Here is a 20,108-nt window from a genome sequence, read left to right as displayed (position 1 = left end):
TATACATATATACATACATATATACCTATACTGTATATACCTTTATATACATATATCTATACATATATACCTATACTGTATATACCTTTATATGCATATATACATACATATATACCTATACTGTATATACCTTTATATACATATATACATACATATATACCTATACTGTATATACCTTTATATACATATATACCTATACTGTATATACCTTTATATACATATATACATACATATATACCTATACTGTATATACCTTTATATACATATATACATACATATATACCTATACTGGCTCACCAGCACTGGCTTCCTGTGCACTTAAGATGTGACTTTAAGGTTTTACTAATTACGTATAAAATACTACACGGTCTAGCTCCATCCTATCTTGCCGATTGTATTGTACCATATGTCCCGGCAAGAAATCTGCCTTCAAAAGACTCCGGCTTATTAGTGATTCCTAGAGCCCAAAAAAAGTCTGCGGTCTATAGAGCGTTTTCCGTTCGGGCTCCAGTACTCTGGAATGCCCTCCCGGTAACAGTTCGAGATGCTACCTCAGTAGAAGCATTTAAGTCTCATCTTAAAACTCATCTGTATACTCTAGCCTTTAAATAGACCTCCTTTTTAGACCAGTTGATCTGCCGCTTCTTTTCTTTCTCCTATGTCCCCCCCTCCCTTGTGGAGGGGGTCCGGTCCGATGACCATGGATGAAATACTGACTGTCCAGAGTCGGGACCCAGGATGGACCGCTCGTCGGGACCCAGGATGGACCGCTCGCCTGTATCGGTTGGGGACATCTCTACGCTGCTGATCCGCTTGAGATGGTTTCCTGTGGACGGGACTCTCGCTGCTGTCTTGGAGCCACTATGGATTGAACTTTCACAGTATCATGTTAGACCCGCTCGACATCCATTGCTTTCGGTCCCCTAGAGGGGGGGGGTTGCCCACATCTGAGGTCCTCTCCAAGGTTTCTCATAGTCAGCATTGTCACTGGCGTCCCACTGGGTGTGAATTCTCCCTGCCCACTGGGTGTGAGTTTTCCTTGCCCTTTTGTGGGTTCTTCCGAGGATGTTGTAGTCGTAATGATTTGTGCAGTCCTTTGAGACATTTGTGATTTGGGGCTATATAAATAAACATTGATTGATTGATTGATTGATACTGAGTTTAATTTTTCTTATGTTTTCTGCTGGTGGTGCGCCTCAGAATTTTTTCAATGAAAAAAAAAAAGTGTTTTGGCTCAGAAAAGGTTGAAAAACACTGACTTATCGTGTTAAGCAACGCCAGCTAAGATTTATCTGAGAGCCACATCTGGCTCTAGAGCCTTAGGTTCCCTACCCCTGGTCTACGGCGTCTTCAATGATCCATCACGCACCCAAGTGGAGGAGACAGGCCAAGACACAACACCGGCCCGAGGTCTACTGGGTCTGTGACCTGGTCCGAGTCGTTGTCAATCTTGCTGATTAAGAGTTGTATCGAAATAGGAATTAGCGAGGAGTAGTTTGTGTTGCATGGGTCTAATCCCTCTTATTTGGAAAAATCACAAGGATTCTTACAACAAAAGATACAGGATGACGATAATGTTCTTCATTTGATATCGTCGATGCTAGTATGATACCATGTGACATTCATAAGAAAACAAAAAAATGAATAATTTGCTATACAATGCTCAAAACTACAGTCATGAAATTGTAATGAGAGGAAGTCAAAGAGACCACTGGTACATAGTTAGCATTGTTGGTTCTAAGATACGGTTGGATGGAAATACTTTGATTTTTTTTTTTTTATTCCCAAAGCCCAAAAAAAGTCTGCGGGCTATAGAGAGTTTTCATTTCGGGCTCCAGTACTCTGGAATGCCCTCCCGGTAACAGTTCGAGATGCCACCTCAGTAGAAGCATTTAAGTCTCACTTTAAAACTCATTTGTATAGTCTAGCCTTTAAATAGACTCCCTTTTTAGACCAGTTGATCTGCCGTTTCTTTTCTTTTTCTCCTATGTCCCACTCTCCCTTGTGGAAGGGGTCCGGTCCGATCCGGTGGCCATGTACTGCTCGCCTGTGTATCGGCTGGGGACATCTCTGCGCTGCTGATCCGCCTCCGCTTGGGATGGTTTCCTGCTGGCTCCGCTGTGAACGGGCCTCTCGCTGCTGTGTTGGATCCGCTTTGGACTGGACTCTCGCGACTGTGTTGGATCCATTGTGGATTGAACTTTCACAGTATCACGTTAGACCCACTCGACATCCATTGCTTTCCTCCTCTCCAAGGTTCTCATAGTCATCATTGTCACCGACGTCCCACTGGGTGTGAGTTTTCCTTGCCCTTATGTGGGCCTACCGAGGATGTTGTAGTGGTTTGTGCAGCCCTTTGAGACACTAGTGATTTAGGGCTATATAAGTAAACATTGATTGATTGATTCTTACTTAACCCGCATTGAATGAATGCTTACTGGCAAGTAGCATTTTAACGCATGATTTAATGTTATCAAGTTATCCCGATAAACTCCCGTAACAAAATAAAACCCAAGAAAATGTGCCGGGGTTGAGTTGATACAAGCCGTAGATAACTTGACAGTTGATAACCAAAGGATAATAAAGTCCTAGAGAGCTTTCTATATCAAACCCTTTAAATGGCAGAGCCATTAAAAATGATTGGACAGGTAATAGGCTTCAGAAGACAAAAGATTTGTTTGCCAAAACGTCCTTCGCGGTGAACGCCAACCTTATCGTCATGAAAGCAAGAAGTATGACAGAAAAAGAGTTGATTCAGCGAAACTTCATCAAGCTGGATGCAATCTTACCTGGAGGGGAGGAAACAGGTGGTAGAGGTGAACGGCACCATGTCCCCTCCCCCTCTCAGTAAGCTGTGGAGTCCCCCAAGGCAGTATATTAGGACCTTTACTGTTCCTAATATACGTACATGACATGCCATCAGCATGACACTGTGAATTGTTCCTGTTTGCAGGATGACTCGGCCCTGCTGGTATCCGGCAAGGACAAGTCACAGGTGGAACAAATCCTCAGTGCTGAACTCCTCAATATTTGCACCTGGCTCGCTGACAACAAGCTATCCATACACTTAGGTAAAACGGAATCCATCCTATTTGGGTCCTACATCAAACTTAAGAAGGTCAGTGACTTCACTATAAAAGTGGGTGACATTATATATATATACATATATATATATATATATATATATATATATATATGTATGTGTGTGTGTGTGTGTGTATATATATATATATATATATATATATATATATATATATTATTTTTTTTTTTTCAGAATGTTACCATTTTAAGGAAATAATAATTTAAAAAAAAGAAAAAATATATATACATATGTGTGTGTGTGTGTATGTATATATATATATACAAACTGTATATATATGTGTAAATATATGTATATATGTACATATATAAAAATTATATATATATTTATTTATTTTAATTAAACTGGTAAAATTATGGAGACTGAGCTGGCAGTTTTTTGCAGTAAAATCTGTAGGTGGTTTTTTTAACAGTGTATGTTTAAAAAAACATTCTAATAATCAAATTCATAGGCAATTATAAACATGTAATGTACACGTGTAGATTTATACTGATGTACTATTGACTATTAAAGTGGACTTTAAGAGAGCAACCATAACTGCAAAGGGGCCCTCTATGAAAACAAGTTTGACATATCTGGTCTAACCTTTCGTGCTTTCACTTGGTTATATGAAAATGAAGTTGGATTGCATTCTTCAACACCGCCGCGAGATGGCAGCAGTGTGACGTCACGAAGGCTTTCAGCCCAGGAAGAAGAAAAAAGGCGGAAGTTGGCGCCTTCCAGCGGAGACAAAAGACAAAGAACAACCAAGACGAAGTTTGAGTTTAAAAACATTCAAAATGCTGAAAGAGTTGGTGAAGGAGCGACTCATGGCGGCGGCAGATGAAATATTCGCGCTGTTTGAAAGAACCATCGCGTCGTACGAGGAGGAACTTTCTAGAACAAAAGAGGAGAAGGCAGTTCACGACGAAGGTAGGTTTTAGCGCCGAACTAACTCAACCATTTCTCTCTTAATATTTGGTCTAAGTGGTAAAAAAAAAAAGGTGTTTTATTGGCTTTTGAATGTAACATCGTCAACAAAAATGTGTTTTCTTCACACCAAAAATATTGGCCGCGTCCATATTCCCCGCCCCCACACTTCCTGGTTGTGTCACGTGGGCTCATCTTTATACATGACGTCATTGTAGGAAAACGTCTGACTTCATGACCGCCAAGGAACAAAATAAATAACTGTTTTGTACTGTTTTTATAACGTTTTATACTGTTTTTGAACTATTTTGTTTATTGTTTCTTATCGGTTTGTTATTGTTGAAATTTATAAATTAACATTTAATAATATAATAAAAAAATGACCGCCAAGAAACGAAAACAGAACGAAAGTGAAACAATGCAATGTGGGGTTTACAGGAGGTGGAAGACTGTTGGGAAACTTTTATTCTTTTTCGCGGAAAAGAAGAGTAATAGTACTAAAATTGATTGTTTAAAGGCCTACTGAAATGAGATGTTCTTATTTAAACGGGGATAGCAGGTCCATTTTATGGGTCATACCTCATCATTTCGCGATATTGCCATATTTTTGCTGAAAGTATTTAGTAGAGAACATCCACGATAAAGTCCACAACTTTTGGTCGCTAATTAAAAAGCCTTGCCTGTACCGGAAGTAGCAGACAATATGAGCGTGACGTCACGGGTTGTGGAGCTCCTCACATCTGAACATTGTTTACAATCATGGCCACCAGCAGCGAGAGCGATTCAGACCGAGAAAGCGACGATTTCCCCATTAATTTGAGCAACGATGAAAGATTTGTGGATGAGGATAGTGAGAGTGAAGGACTAGAAAAAAAAAGGCGAGGGCAGTGGGAGCGATTCAGATGTTATTAGACACATTTACTAGGATAATTCTGGAAAATCCCTTATCTGCTTATTGCAGGGGTTGGCAACCTAAAATGTTGAACGAGCCATATATATAAAGGTATATACAGTATAGGTATACTTAAGCGATTCAACAGATTACGCATGTATTGAAACAGATGGTTGGAGTATGAAAGTATTGAAGAAGAAACTGAAGCTATTGAGCGAATAGCTATTGACGCTATTCATAGCCATAGCATGGCCGAATAGCTGCGTTAGCATCGCCGGTAAAATGTGCGGACCAAACGATCAGGACTTTCGCATCTTTTGACACTGGAGCAACTTAAATCAGTCGATTGGTAAGTGTTTGTTTCGCATTAAATGTGGGTGGAAGGAAACGTAATATAGTTGCAAATGCATCTGCAGGTTATTCGTACATCTCGGTGCCATGTCTGCTTTAGCACCGCCGGTAAATAGCATGTTAGCATCAATTAGCGTAGCATGTTAGCATCGATTAGCTGGCAGTCAACTTCAACAAAACAACAAAAACAAATATGTTTGGAGCCGCGAAAAAATAAAAGCCATATTACATACAGATAGTGTCATGAGATATAAATTGAATTGAGAGGACTTAAAGGAAACCCAATGAGCTCAAATATAGCTACAAATGAGGCATAATGATGCAATATGTACATACAGCTAGCCTAAATAGCATGTTAGCATCGATTAACTTGCAGTCACACAAATCAATAACGTTATCAAAACTCACCTTTGTGCATTAATGCACAAGGTTAAAAGTTTGGTGGACAAAATGAGACGGAAAAAGAAGTGGCATGAAACACGTCTTAGAAAGTCGGAGAAAGTTATACATGTAAACAAACTAGGGTGAGTTCAAGGACCGCCAAAATTAGTAGGACAAAACGGCGCTGGCCAAATACTCGAATCAGTGAAACATGTCTAATACAAACAGTGTGCTTTATAACAGTTAGGGAGGTTCGCGTCATGTTTGTCCTCCTACGGAAACCATAGTAAAACAAAAAATATATATTTTATATTTTTTTTCCTCATTTGTCCATTTTTCATAAATTTTTTGAAAAAGCTCCCGAGAGCCACTAGGGCGGCGCTAAAGAGCCGCATGCGGCTCTAGAGCCGCAGGTTGCCGACCCTTTGCTTATTGAGTTACTAGTGTTTTGGTGAGATTATATAGTCGTACCTGAAAGTCGGAAGGGTGTGGCCATGGGTGTGTTGACCGCCAGTGTCTCTGAAGGAAGCCACGCAGCTGCAGGAGGACGCAAGCTCCGCTCATGTCTACAGTAAGAAGTGAATTATATTTATATAGCGCTTTTTCTCTAGTGACTCAAAGCGCTTTACATAGTGAAACCCAATATCTAAGTTACATTTAAACCAGTGTGGGTGGCACTGGGAGCAGGTGGGTAAAGTGTCTTGCCCAAGGACACAACGGCAGTGACTAGGTTGGCAGAGGTGGGAATTGAACCTCCAACCTTCAAGTTGCTGGCACGGCCTCTCTACCAACCGAGCTAAACCGCCCCAAGAGACAACTTATTACCACAATTTTCTCACCGAAACCTGCCGGTTGACATGTGGTCGGGAATCATGTTCCCTTGACCGCTCTGTTCCATATTAAAGCTTCACCTTCGGGAATTTTAAACAAGGAAACACCGGCTGTGTTTGTGTTGCTAAAGGCAGCCGCAATACACCGCTTCCCACCTACGTCTTTCTTCTTTGACGTCTCCATTATTAATTGAACCAATTGCAAAAGATTCAGCAACACAGATGTCCAGAATACTGTGGAATTATGCGATTAAAGCAAACTACTTATAGCTGGGATCGGGCTGTAAAAAAAATGTCCGCTACAACCCGAGACGTCAAACGCACGTGTCATCATACCGCGACATTTCCAACAAGATACTTCGCGCGAAATTTAAAATTGCAATTTAGTCAACTAAAAAGGCCGAATTGGCATGTGTTGCAATGTTAATATTTCATCATTGATATATAAACTATCAGACTGTGTGGTCGCTAAGCCTACTGAAATGAGATAATAATAAATAATAAATAAATGGGCTGTACTTGTATAGCGCTTTTCTACCTTCAAGGTACTCAAAGCGCTTTGACACTACTTCCACATTCACACACACATTCACACACTGATGGAGGGAGCTGCCATGCAAGGCGCCAACCAGCACGCATCAGGAGCAAGGGTGAAGTGTCTTGCTCAGGACACAACGGACGTGACGAGGTTGGTTCTAGGTGGGATTTGAACCAGTGACCCTCGGGTTGCGCACGGCCACTCTTCCACTGCGCCACGCCGTCCCTTTTTACTTGTTAATAATCAAGTCACCAAATGTAAATGGAGTATTGTTGGCGCTTTTTGGATGTTTTTAAGAGCTTTATGGGCGGAATAGAGGACATCACATTTGCTTTATTTAAGAGTTATTTGGCACTAAAAAATATATCCGTCGTCTTGTCTTTCATAATTGTGAACGATAGGCAAGATTCACAAAAAAAATAAGTGCAATTCGCCTTTATGTTTTTTTTAGATCTCATCTTGTTCTCATGAACCCAATATATTGTATTGTCACACCCCTACAGGACACAGGGAATGTGCACGAAAACTTGTTCACGTAAGCAATTTTTCTGAGACCAATATTTTGCAAAGCTTTTGTTGTGAAAGCTAGAAGTGTTTTGTTAATATTTAGGGTCTTGACACCGTCGGTTTAAAAAAACAAAAACAAATTCTGCTTGCCGTCCTTCCTCCAGTGGTCATCTTACCAAACCCTTCGCCACACTTGTGTTGTGATTAGATTTTCCGAATTCTGAGGTTTGTGAATGCATCCTGCTCGCATGTTTGATCTTAAGACTGCAGTTGGCGTGTTAAGGTCGACTTTGTGTGCCTTTGTCCATGCCACTGCTTTCATTTAGCACCTGAATGAGGCACCGATAGCTGCCCTACTTGTGTACCTGTCCCAAGCGGCAGGTCACATGGTTGTTCTTATTTATTTATCTTATTTAATAAGATGTACTTATTTAAACGGGGATAGCAGGTCCATTTTATGTGTCATACTTGATCATTTTGCGATATTGCCATATTTTTGCTGAAAGGATTTAGTAGAGAACATCCACGATAAAGTTTGCAACTGGAGAAAAGCCCTGCCTCTACTGGAAGTCGCAGTTGATGATGTCACAAGTGTGGGAGCTGCTCACATATTCACATTAATTTTAATGGCAGCCTCCAACAAAAAGTGCTATCGGGACCGAGAAAACGACAATTTCCCCATTAATTTGAGCGAGGATGAAAGATTCGTGTTTGAGGATATTGATAGCGACGGACTAGGATTGAAATCGTGTTGCATTGAGACGGATTCATATGTTTTTAGAGACATTTACTAGGATAATTCTGGGAAATCCCTTATCTTTCTATTGTGTTGCTAGTGTTTTAGTGAGTTTAAAGGGGAACATTATCAGCAGACCTATGTAAGCGTCAATATATACCTTGATGGTGCAGAAAAAAGACCATCTATTTTTTTAACCGATTTCCGAACTCTAAAAGGGTGAATTTTGGCGAATTAAACGCCTTTCTGTTTATCGCTCTGGAGGCGATGACGTCAGAATGTGACGTCGCCGAGGTAACACACCCACCATTTTCATTTTCAACACATTACAAACACCGGGTCTCAGCTCTGTTATTTTCAGTTTTTTTCGACTATTTTTTGGAACCTTGGAGATATCATGCCTCGTGGGTGTGTTGTCGGAGGGTGTAACAACACTAACAGGGAGGGATTCAAGTTGCACCACTGGCCCCAAGATGCCAAAGTGTCTGCCGCCAGACCCCCATTGAATGTGCCAGAGTGTCTCCACATTTGACCGGCGATGCTAAGACAGACATGGCACAGAGATGTATGGATAACCTGCAGATGCATTTGCAACTATGAAGTCAACGAATTCACAAAGGTGACTTTTGTTGATGTTGACTGCCAGCTAATCGATGCTAACATGCTACGCTAATCGATGCTAACATGCTATTTACCGGCGGTGCTAAGGCAGACATGGCACAGAGATGTGTGGATAACCTGGAGATGCATTTGCAACTATGAAGTCAACGAATTCACAAAGGTGACTTTTGTTGATGTTGACTGCCAGCTAATCGATGCTAACATGCTATTTACCGGCGATGCTAAGGCGGACATGGCACAGAGATGTATGGATAACCTGCAGATGCATTTGCAACTATAGTCAACGAAATCACAAAGGTGACTTTTGTTGATGTTGACTGCCAGCTAATCGATGCTAAAATGCTACGCTAATCAATGCTAACATGCTATTTACCGGCGGTGCTAAAGCAGACATGGCAGAGAGATGTATGGATAACCTGCAGATGCATTTGCAACTATGAAGTCAACGAATTCACAAAGGTGACTTTTGTTGATGTTGACTGCCAGCTAATCGATGCTAACATGCTACGCTAATCGATGCTAACATGCTATTTACCGGCGGTGCTAAAGCAGACATGGCACAGAGATGTATGGATAACCTGCAGATGCATTTGCAACTATATTACGTTTCCTTCCACCCACATTTAATGCGAAACAAACACTTACCAATCGACGGATTTAAGTTGCTCCAGTGTCAAAAGATGCAAAAGTCCTGATCGTTTGGTCCGCACATTTTACCGGCGATGCTAACGCAGCTATTCGGCCATGCTATGGCTATGAATGGCGTCAATAGCTTCAGTTTCTTCTTCAATATTTTCATACTCCAACCATCTTTTTCAATACTTGTGTAATCTGTTGAATCGCTTAAGTCGCTGAAATCCGAGTTTGAATCCGAGCTAATGTCGCTATATCTTGCTGTGGTATTCCCATTGTTTGTTTACATTGGCAGCACTGTGTGACGTCACAGGGAAATGGCCAGTGTCTTCGCAGAGAGCGAAAATAAGGCACTTTAAAGCTTTATTTAGGGATATTCCGAGACCGGTAAAATTTAGAAAAAAACTTCAAAAAATATAACAAGCCACTGGGGACTGATTTTTATTGTTTTTAACCCTTTTGAAATTTTGATAATGTTCCCCTTTAACAGTACCTGATAGTCGGAAGTGTACGTCCACGGCCGGGTGTTGACACCCAGTGTCTCGGGGAAGTCGACGGCAGCTATACGGGAGGCGCAAGCTCAGCTGATATCCGGCAAAAGGCGACTTTTTACCACAATTTTATCACCGAAACCTGCTGGTTAATAAGTGGTCGGGATCCATGTCCGCTGTGATCCATAGGAAAGTTTCAACTCCGTGAATTTTAAACAATGAATCACCGTGTGTTTGTGTGGCTAAAGGCTAAAGCTTCCCAACTTTATGTTTTCTACTGTGACTTCTCCGATATTAAATGAACAAATTGCAAAAGATTCAGCAACACAGACGTCCAAAATACTGTGTAATTATGTCGTTAAAGTAGACGACTTTTAGCTGTGTGTGTGTGTGCGGAGCGCTCATACTTCCTAAAAACCCGTGAAGTCTTGCGTACACGTCATCATTACACGACGTTTTCAAGACGAAACTCCCGGCAAATTTAAAATTGCAATTTAGTCAACTAAAGCGGCCGTATTGGCATGTGTTGCAATGTTAATATTTCATCATTGATATATAAACTATCAGTAATAGTGGCTTTTAGTAGGCCTTTAAATAGAGTGTTCTCTATATGCAACTAAATAAGCACTTGGAAACTTTTACATTACTTTTTGTACGATACTACAAATTGGTGTATTGATTGGATACCAAGTAGTTGCAGGGGCGTAACAAAGCTGATACCAATACTGACACCGCTGCTGTGAATGTTCCAGATCATTGAATAATTGTATTTTTGATCACATTTATAATCAGACAAAAACACAGGAAGGCGGTGTAACAATATCAATTAAATATTCTAATTATCTTCTACTATTGGCTTTCAATCAATCAATCAATGTTTATTTATACAGCCCCAAATCACAAATGTCTCAAAGGACTGCACAAATCATTACGACTACAACATCCTCGGAAGAACCCACAAAAGGGCAAGGAAAACTCACACCCAGTGGGCAGGGAGAATTCACATCCAGTGGGACGCCAGTGACAATGCTGACTATGAGAAACCTTGGAGAGGACCTCAGATGTGGGCAACCCCCCCCCCCCCTCTAGGGGACCGAAAGCAATGGATGTCGAGCGGGTCTAACATGATACTGTGAAAGTTCAATCCATAGTGGCTCCAAGACAGCAGCGAGAGTCCCGTCCACAGGAAACCATCTCAAGCGGATCAGCAGCGTAGAGATGTCCCCAACCGATACAGGCGAGCGGTCCATCCTGGGTCCCGACGAGCGGTCCATCCTGGGTCTCGACTTTAGGGTTGTACGGGAAACCGGTATTGGTATAGTACCGCAATGCTGATTAAGAATATTTGGTACCATACCGCCTCTAAAAAGTAACACCATGTCGTGATATTTCTGGTTTTACGAGTAGACGAGCACGTTCGGCAGGGCACACACACAGAGTACTTACAAGCAGACACAGTGTGTAGACAGAAAAAGGAGACGGGGCGCATTTTGGTATCGGATCGATACCTAAATGTGTGGTATCATCCAAAACTAATGTAAAGTATCAAAGAAGAGAAGAGTAAGTGATTATTACATTTGAACAGAAGTGTAGATAGAACATGTTACAACAGAAAGTAAGCAGATATTAACAGTAAATGAATAAGTAGATTAATAATAATTTTTTACAGTTTGTCCCTCATATTGTGTAGAAAATAATAGGTGTATAAATGACACAATATGTTACTGCAGACTAATTAGTAGTCTTTGTTTGTTTACTTACTACTAAAAGACAAGTTGTCTAGTGTGTTCACTATTTTATTGAAGGACTAAATGACAATAATAAACATGTTTCATGTACCCTAAGATTTTTTTGTTAAAATAAAGCCAAGCATGCCTTTTTTTTGTAGTTCCTTTTATTTAGAAAGATATCGAAATACATTTTGGTGCCCGTACAAAAATTTTGGTATCGGGACAACCCTACTGGGGTGTAATAAGTACAATACTTACAGTACATACACTTCGTAGGACTCAACAAAAGACAGTCAAAGACAGCTTTTGACTACAGCAACACATCTGACGCCATCTAGCGTCTTGGAATTGCAACTTCATGCAAAGTCTACTATATAATACTTGCAAATGAAACATGATATAACAACTGGACAATTATCAGAATCAGCACTTTTTTTATTTTGATTTTATTATCAACTAATAATTATTTGGAGCGCTACAAATTCAATTGTCGACTGACAGATTATTTAGTTTGCCGTTGCAAATAAACACAACAAAGTTTAAAGAGGTCACCGTGTGATTTAGTTTCTACATTTGTAACACTTCCTGCTGGCCGACAGCTAATGTTGAGGGTTTTCATTTTCAGCCAGGAATTCGGTTTCCGTTCAACTGTCACGATTTGTTCGTCAGCTGATTCACAGTTTAAGTCCGTTGCCTGAATCAATCAATCAATGTTTATTTATATAGCCCCAAATCACAAATGTCTCAAAGGGCTGCACAAATCATTACGACTACAACATCCTCGGAAGAACCCACAAAAGGGCAAGGAAAACTCACACCCAGTGGGCAGGGAGAATTCACATCCAGTGGGACGCCAGTGACAATGCTGACTATGAGAAACCTTGGAGAGGACCTCAGATGTGGGCAACCCCCCCCTCTAGGGGGCCGAAAGCAATGGATGTCGAGCGGGTCTAACATGATACTGTGAAAGTTCAATCCATAGTGGCTCCAACACAGTCGCGAGAGTTCAGTTCAAAGCGGATCCAAGACAGCAGCGAGAGTCCCGTCCACAGGAAACCATCTCAAGCGGAGGCGGATCAGCAGCGTAGAGATGTCCCCAACCGATACACAGGCGAGCGGTCCATCCTGGGTCCCGACTCCGGACAGCCAGTACTTCATCCATGGTCATCGGACCGGACCCCCTCCACAAGGGAGGGGGGGACATAGGAGAAAAAAGAAAAGAAGCGGCAGATCAACTGGTCTAAAAAGGAGGTCTATTTAAAGGCTAGAGTATACAGATGAGTTTTAAGGTGAGACTTAAATGCTTCTACTGAGGTAGCATCTCGAACTGTTACCGGGAGGGCATTCCAGAGTACTGGAGCCCGAACGGAAAACGCTCTATAGCCCGCAGACTTTTTTTGAGCTCTAGGAATCACTAATAAGCCGGAGTCTTTTGAAGGCAGATTTCTTGCCGGGACATACGGTACAATACAATCGGCAAGATAGGCTGGAGCTAGACCGTGTAGTATTTTATACGTAAGTAGTAAAACCTTAAAGTCACATCTTAAGTGCACAGGAAGCCAGTGCAGGTGAGCCAGTATAGGTATATATGTATGTATATATGTATATAAAGGTATATACAGTATAGGTATATATGTATGTATATATGTATATAAAGGTATATACAGTATAGGTATATATGTATGTATATATGTATATAAAGGTATATACAGTATAGGTATATATGTATGTATATATGTATATAAAGGTATATACAGTACAGGTATATATGTATGTATTTATGTATATAAAGGTATATACAGTATAGGTATATATGTATGTATATGTGTATATAAAGGTATATACAGTATAGGTATATATGTATGTATATAAAGGTATATACAGTATAGGTATATATGTATGTATATATGTATATAAAGGTATATACAGTATAGGTATATATGTATGTATATATGTATATAAAGGTATATACAGTACAGGTATATATGTATGTATATATGTATATAAAGGTATATACAGTATAGGTATATCCATCCATCCATCCATTTCCTACCGCTTATTCCCTTTCGGGTATGTGTATATAAAGGTATATACAGTATAGGTATATATGTATGTATATATGTATATAAAGGTATATATGTATGTATATATGTATATAAAGGTATGTACAGTATAGGTATATATGTATGTATATAAAGGTATATACAGTATAGGTATATATGTATGTATATATGTATATAAAGGTATATACAGTATAGGTATATATGTATGTATATATGTATATAAAGGTATATACAGTATAGGTATATATGTATGTATATATGTATATAAAGGTATATACAGTATAGGTATATATGTATGTATATATGTATATAAAGGTATATACAGTATAGGTATATATGTATGTATATATGTATATAAAGGTATATACAGTATAGGTATATATGTATGTATATATGTATATAAAGGTATATACAGTATAGGTATATATGTATGTATATATGTATATAAAGGTATATACAGTATAGGTATATATGTATGTATATATGTATATAAAGGTATATACAGTACAGGTATATATGTATGTATATATGTATATAAAGGTATATACAGTATAGGTATATATGTATGTATATATGTATATAAAGGTATATACAGTACAGGCGTAATATGATCAAACTTTCTTGTTCTTGTCAAAAGTCTAGCAGCCGCATTTTGTACCAACTGTAATCTTTTAATGCTAGACATGGGGAGACCCGAAAATAATACGTTACAGTAGTCGAGGCGAGACGTAACAAACGCATGGATAATGATCTCGGCGTCTTTAGTGGACAAAATGGAGCGAATTTTAGTGATATTACGGAGATGAAAGAAGGCCGTTTTAGTAACGCTTTTAATGTGTGACTCAAAGGAGAGAGTTGGGTGGAAGATAATACCCAGATTTTTTACAGAGTCACCTTGTTTTATTATTTGGTTGTCAAATGTTAAAGTTGTATTATTAAATAGAGGTCGGTGTCTAGCAGGACCGATAATCAGCATTTCCGTTTTTTTGGCATTAAGTTGCAAAAAGTTAGCGGACATCCATTGTTTAATTTCATTAAGACACGCTTCCAACTGACTACAGTCCGGCGTGTTGGTCAGCTTTAGGGGCATGTAGAGTTGGGTGTCATCAGCATAGGTTCAAACACCGACGACATCTATTAAACAGACAAGAAGCAGATTTCAATTTCGCTCATTGAGGAGAAACGTCTGTCCTGTACTATTTGTACAGTCTTCCACCACGCTCTGACGAGAGATTGTACGCCTCCTCTTTTATTTGGACTTTCCCTGATAGTGAATTGTGAAGTGAATTATATTTATATAGCGCTTTTTCTCTAGTGACTCAAAGCGCTTTACATAGTGAAACCCAATATCTAAGTTACATTTAAACCAGTGTGGGTGGCACTGGGAGCTGGTGGGTAAAGTGTCTTGCCCAAGGACACAACTAGGATGGCGGAAGCGGGAATCGAACCTGCAACCCTTAAGTTGCTGGCACGGCCACTCTACCAACCGAGCTATGCCACCCCGATGATAACATGGCAACAGCTGTTTTTAAAGGAAGGGGGGTCGTAAACAGCCGTCGCCTTTGGTCACAAAACAGTTGAAAGAAAAGGTGCCTGGAGGGGGGTCAGGTCCTGCTTCCTCTCAGCTTTGTAGGTCTCGGGTCAAGACAAAATCTTCATGTGGATTACAATAGACCAAAGAAACAGACACCTTCATGTCGCTTCCCATCCTACACAGTGGAGTTTTACAAGCCTTTTGATTGGTAAGATCAAAGACAGCTTTTGTCTGCTCGCCGGGAACTCTTGGAAACACAAATAGAATTATTCTGACAATGTGTCTTTCCTGCCACATTCTCACTATAAATGTACACGGTCCTCTCTTTGACCATGGGAAGACCGTTGAACTGTTCAAGCAAGTCTTTTTGTGTCCGGCAGATGTCCGACAGCTGATTGATCGTCAAGAAAAACGTCGCCCGCGGTCGAGAATCTCTACTTTAAATGACGAGGATCCACAGCCCCCCCGCATTAAAGAGGAAGAGTTCTTGACCCCTCAGTGGGGAGACTGTCTTCCTGTCTTGAGGGAGGCCGAGCTCACCAAGTTGCAACTGACTGTGGTCTCCATGAAAACTGAAGACCCTGAAGACAAACCGCCCGAGTTTCATCACAGTCCGTGTGAGGAGATCAAAGGGGCGGAGCCTCCAAGCACCAGCTCACTTCCACACATGACAACAGACCTGAGTGGAGCTCCGCTGTCAGACAATGACGACACAACATCACACTTTCCTGAGGATGAAGAACCTTTGAGCAGCGACACAGACTGTGAAGGTGACATCGGGACTCAAACCGACAAGCAACACTCCGAATGCTCTGAAGAGACCGGTAAAAAATGTTTCTACTGCTCGTTTTGTGCTAAAGAATTCCCGATGATGTCCGGTTTGACTCAACACATGAGAACGCACACCGGAGAAAAGCCTTTTAGTTGCTCAGTTTGCAGCAGTACATTTTCTCACAGGTTCGCTTTACAACGACACAAGGGGACGCACGCAGGAGAAAAACCTTTCAGTTGCTTCGTTTGCCACAACCGGTTCACTCAAAAGGACACGTTGGTGAAACACATGCGCACGCACACCGGAGAAAAACCCTTTGGATGTTCAGTTTGCGACAACAGATTTACTCAAAAGGCAACGCTGGTGAAGCACATGCAGACGCACACAGGAGAGAAACCCTTCTGTTGTACGGTCTGCGGTAAAAGATTCACCCGGAAGGCAACCTGGGTGTCGCACAGGAGGACGCACACAGGAGAAAAACCTTTTAGCTGTTTAGTGTGCACGAGCACGTTTTCTCAAAAGTCCGCTTTGAAGATACACATGAGGACGCACACGGGAGAAAAACCGTTCAGTTGTTCAGTCTGCGGCAGTAGGTTCTCTCACAGGTCGGCTTTGAAAATACACGCAAGGACACACACGGGAGAAAAACCTTTTAGCTGTCTGGATTGCAGTAGTACGTTTTCTCACAGGTCTACTTTAAAAATTCACATGAGGACACACAAGAGGGAGAAAAAGTCTTAGTCGCCCATAGCTTTTATCTTGAAAACGGCTTAATAACGCAGCTTAAAAAAACAACAACATATATACAAGGGTTAGTAAACAATTTCAAACATAATTTGTACTAAAAGATTCAAGAAAGAACAAAAAGAAACAAGCAGCGTTGGTCGGGTCCGCCGTTGGCCGCCGCCGCCGTGTCCCGAGTCCCGATCTTAGTCAGACCTACATAGAAGTTTTTGTTTCATCACTCTACGACATTCCTAACAGAATTTACAAGCAGTTTTGTCAGTTTTTTTTCTTAGGGGGCGCTAGAACCCAATTGTCATTGTTGGGGTTTGTTTTTTTATTGGATGGCAATTTTCACCAGTCCTGATATGTGTGTAAAATTTGGTGAGTTTTGAAGCATGTTAAGGGGGTCAAATTACAGATTGGCCTTTCTGGATGTTGTTGATAAATGGCTTTCGCTTGGCATAGTATAGCTTTAACTTGCACTTTGAAGCATTTTAAGGGGGCCAAATATCAGTTCAAAGAGGCAAAAAAGGCATTTTTTGCAAATATTTTGTTTTGAAGGGGTTTTTGCGAACTTCCTGTTGATTTTAGGTATAGAAGTGTTTTATGAAATGTAGGTCTAAGTCAGACCTACATAAAGGTTTTTGTTTCATGTCTCTACGACATTCCTAACGGAAGTTACAAGCAGTTTTGTCTGGGTTTTTTCCTAGGGGGCGCTGGAGCGCAATTTTGCAGCAGTTCAGTATTCAGTAGTCTGCACGATACAAGTCAAGGCAGATGGCCGCCCTGCCGCAACTTTTTGTTACAATTTTCTTTTCCAATTCTTCCTCTTGTAGGGTTTTCTTTCCTTAAATTCTGTCAAGTTTGGTCGGAACTTTTACAAACCACACACCAGAAATCAACCAAAAGATGTATTAAAAGTAATTGTGTGATTGTTGTTTAGCAGACATATCATATGCAAGTAAACACAACTGTTTGTGTTATTTTGTGTACTTTGTACTCTGTGCTAAGATGTTTTATTATATTCTTAGTAGCTAACGTCGTTTTCTGTATACAAAACTGTTTTTCATCTCAAATAAATCGGTTTGATGTTAAAAGACTTTTATTTTTGAAAGATTCTATTCAACCGTGTGTTACTTGCAGTAAATTGGTTTCTTTTTGCTGCTCACACTTCATTTGTTTGAGTATTCCGACCTTGTCTCTCCCAGACAGCCCGTACTCAGTTGTAGTGCACTTTTCCACCACTTGTGGCAGTCATGACATCATCAAATACACAGAAATAGTCTAGAGCTGAAGTTTCCTTAAGCGCAAAAAATATGACTAAAGGGGTGAATCTGTATTTTCATACGCGTTGCAATTGTGTTGAAAGTTGTGTTAATAAAGAAACGTGTGTCTGTGTGAAACTCACCCATTAAAGGCAGTGGGCGGGGCTAACCGAATCTAGTGCGATTGTTTCTTTGGGATATTTTTGTACTTTTGTTGCCAACTCGGTAGAAAATGAATGGATGGATGGCGCTAACTCGCCGTTTCATGAAATAATTAAATAAATCATGAAATAATTACACCAATAATGGATTGTGTGACTAAATAATTAAGTGCATTTTGTACAAAAAATAATGACACATTTAAAAACAGATTTATGCATTTAATTAAGGTCCTTGGCCAAGGACCCTATTAAAACTGCTGTGTTTTATTATTATTCCGCACCTACGCGCTGTAATTTGACCCCCTTAACATGCTTCAAAACTCACCAAATTTGACACACACGTCGGTATAGCAAACCTTCCCAACATATTAGGCAACCAATCCCCCAAAATGAAAATGGCGCTCTAGCGCCCCCTAGGAAAAAATTACAGACAAAACTGCATGTAACTTTTGTTAGGAATGTCATAGCGACATGAAACAAAAACTCCTATGTAGGTCTGACTTAGACCCAATTTTCATACACTCACTTCTTTCAGCAAAAATGTACAGGAAGTTGGCAAAAACCCCTTCAAAATAAAATGTTCGCAAAAAATGCCATTTTTGCCTCTTTGCGCTGTAATTTGACCCCTTTAAAATGCTTCAAAAGTCACCAAACTTGGCGCACACATCAGGACTGGCGAATATTGCGATCTAATGAAAAAAAAAAACCTCAAAACTCAAAATTGCGCTCTAGCGCTATTTTTGAATAAAACACTGAAAAAACTGCTCCTAAGAAGAAAACACAGACAAAATTGCTTGTAACTTCCGGTAAGAATGTCGGAGAGACATGAAACAAAAACCTCTATGTAGGTCTCGCTTAGACCTACATTTCATAGATTGACAACCCCCAACAAAAATCAACAGGAAGTTTGCAATCCCCCCTTCAAAACAAAAGTTTTCCAAAAAAACGGTCACCTTTCTTCAAACATTATCTCCTCTGAGTGCGTTTGTTGTTTTGGCTTCAAACTCGCACAGGAGAGGGATTGAATCCTTCTGATTAAAAGTATAGAACAGAGTTTTGATAAGTTCTCAGGTTTTGATCTTACGCGCCTGCAAAGAACCCCTGTGCAAAGTCTCCTAAAAAATGTCATTTTTGCCTCTGAGCTGTTATTTGACCCCCTTAAAATGCTTCTAAACTCACCAAACTTGACACACACATCAGGTCTGGCAAAAATTGCGATCTGATGAAAAAACCTAACCTCAAAACTCAAAATTGCGCTCTACCGCCCCCCTAGGAATACAACACGGACAAACTGCTCCTCGGAAGCATACACAGACAAAACTGCTTGTAACTTCCGGCAGGAATTTCAGAGAGACATGAAACAAAAAACAATATGTAGGTCTCACTTAGACCTACATTTGAATAATTAACATACTTTAGCAAAAATCAACAGGAAGTTTGATATTTTCACTTCAATACAACAACTGCATTACTTTCACAACGCATTAGATTCTCAAAATAGTGGCTCCAAGGCGTCTTCTAACGCTTATCCGGCCGTGGGTCTCGGGGGCAGCAGCCTAAGGCGGACCCGACCAACGCTGCTTGCAGCTTTAATTCCAATTATAATCAATGAATTACACGTTTAATTTAGAGCTGTCAATAATGAGTTAACTCTTGTGATTATCCATCCATCATCCATTTCCTACCGCTTATTCCCTTTCGGGGTCGCGGGGGGCGCTGGCGCCTATCTCAGCTACAAATCGGGCGTGATTAACCACAAAAAATTAGCACATTAATCAATGATATATGCAGATTAATCGCACACTTTATTTTGACTCTACATGCTCTGTAAGCAATGTGAAAATAAATAAATAAAGGTTAATTGATGC

The 20,108-nt window shown here is 40.3% G+C and overlaps 1 protein-coding gene across 1 annotated transcript; it reads left to right on the top strand.

Annotated features, from left to right (window-relative positions):
• The first annotated feature begins 3,737 nt into the window (after window positions 1–3,737).
• LOC133549186 (oocyte zinc finger protein XlCOF6.1-like) lies at window positions 3,738–18,253 on the top strand. The gene is made up of 2 exons (XM_061894367.1): window positions 3,738–4,012; window positions 15,697–18,253. The coding sequence occupies exons 1-2, from the start codon at window positions 3,880–3,882 to the stop codon at window positions 16,827–16,829; spliced, it is 1,266 nt and encodes a 421-aa protein (XP_061750351.1). The 5' UTR covers window positions 3,738–3,879; the 3' UTR covers window positions 16,830–18,253.
• Window positions 18,254–20,108: the final 1,855 nt, after the last annotated feature.

The sequence above is a fragment of the Nerophis ophidion genome, linkage group LG01 (assembly GCF_033978795.1).
Source record: "Nerophis ophidion isolate RoL-2023_Sa linkage group LG01, RoL_Noph_v1.0, whole genome shotgun sequence".
In the NCBI taxonomy this organism is placed as follows: Eukaryota; Metazoa; Chordata; class Actinopteri; order Syngnathiformes; family Syngnathidae; genus Nerophis; species Nerophis ophidion.
Note: the sequence above shows the minus strand (reverse complement) of the source record. Positions and strands in the feature narration are given on the sequence as shown.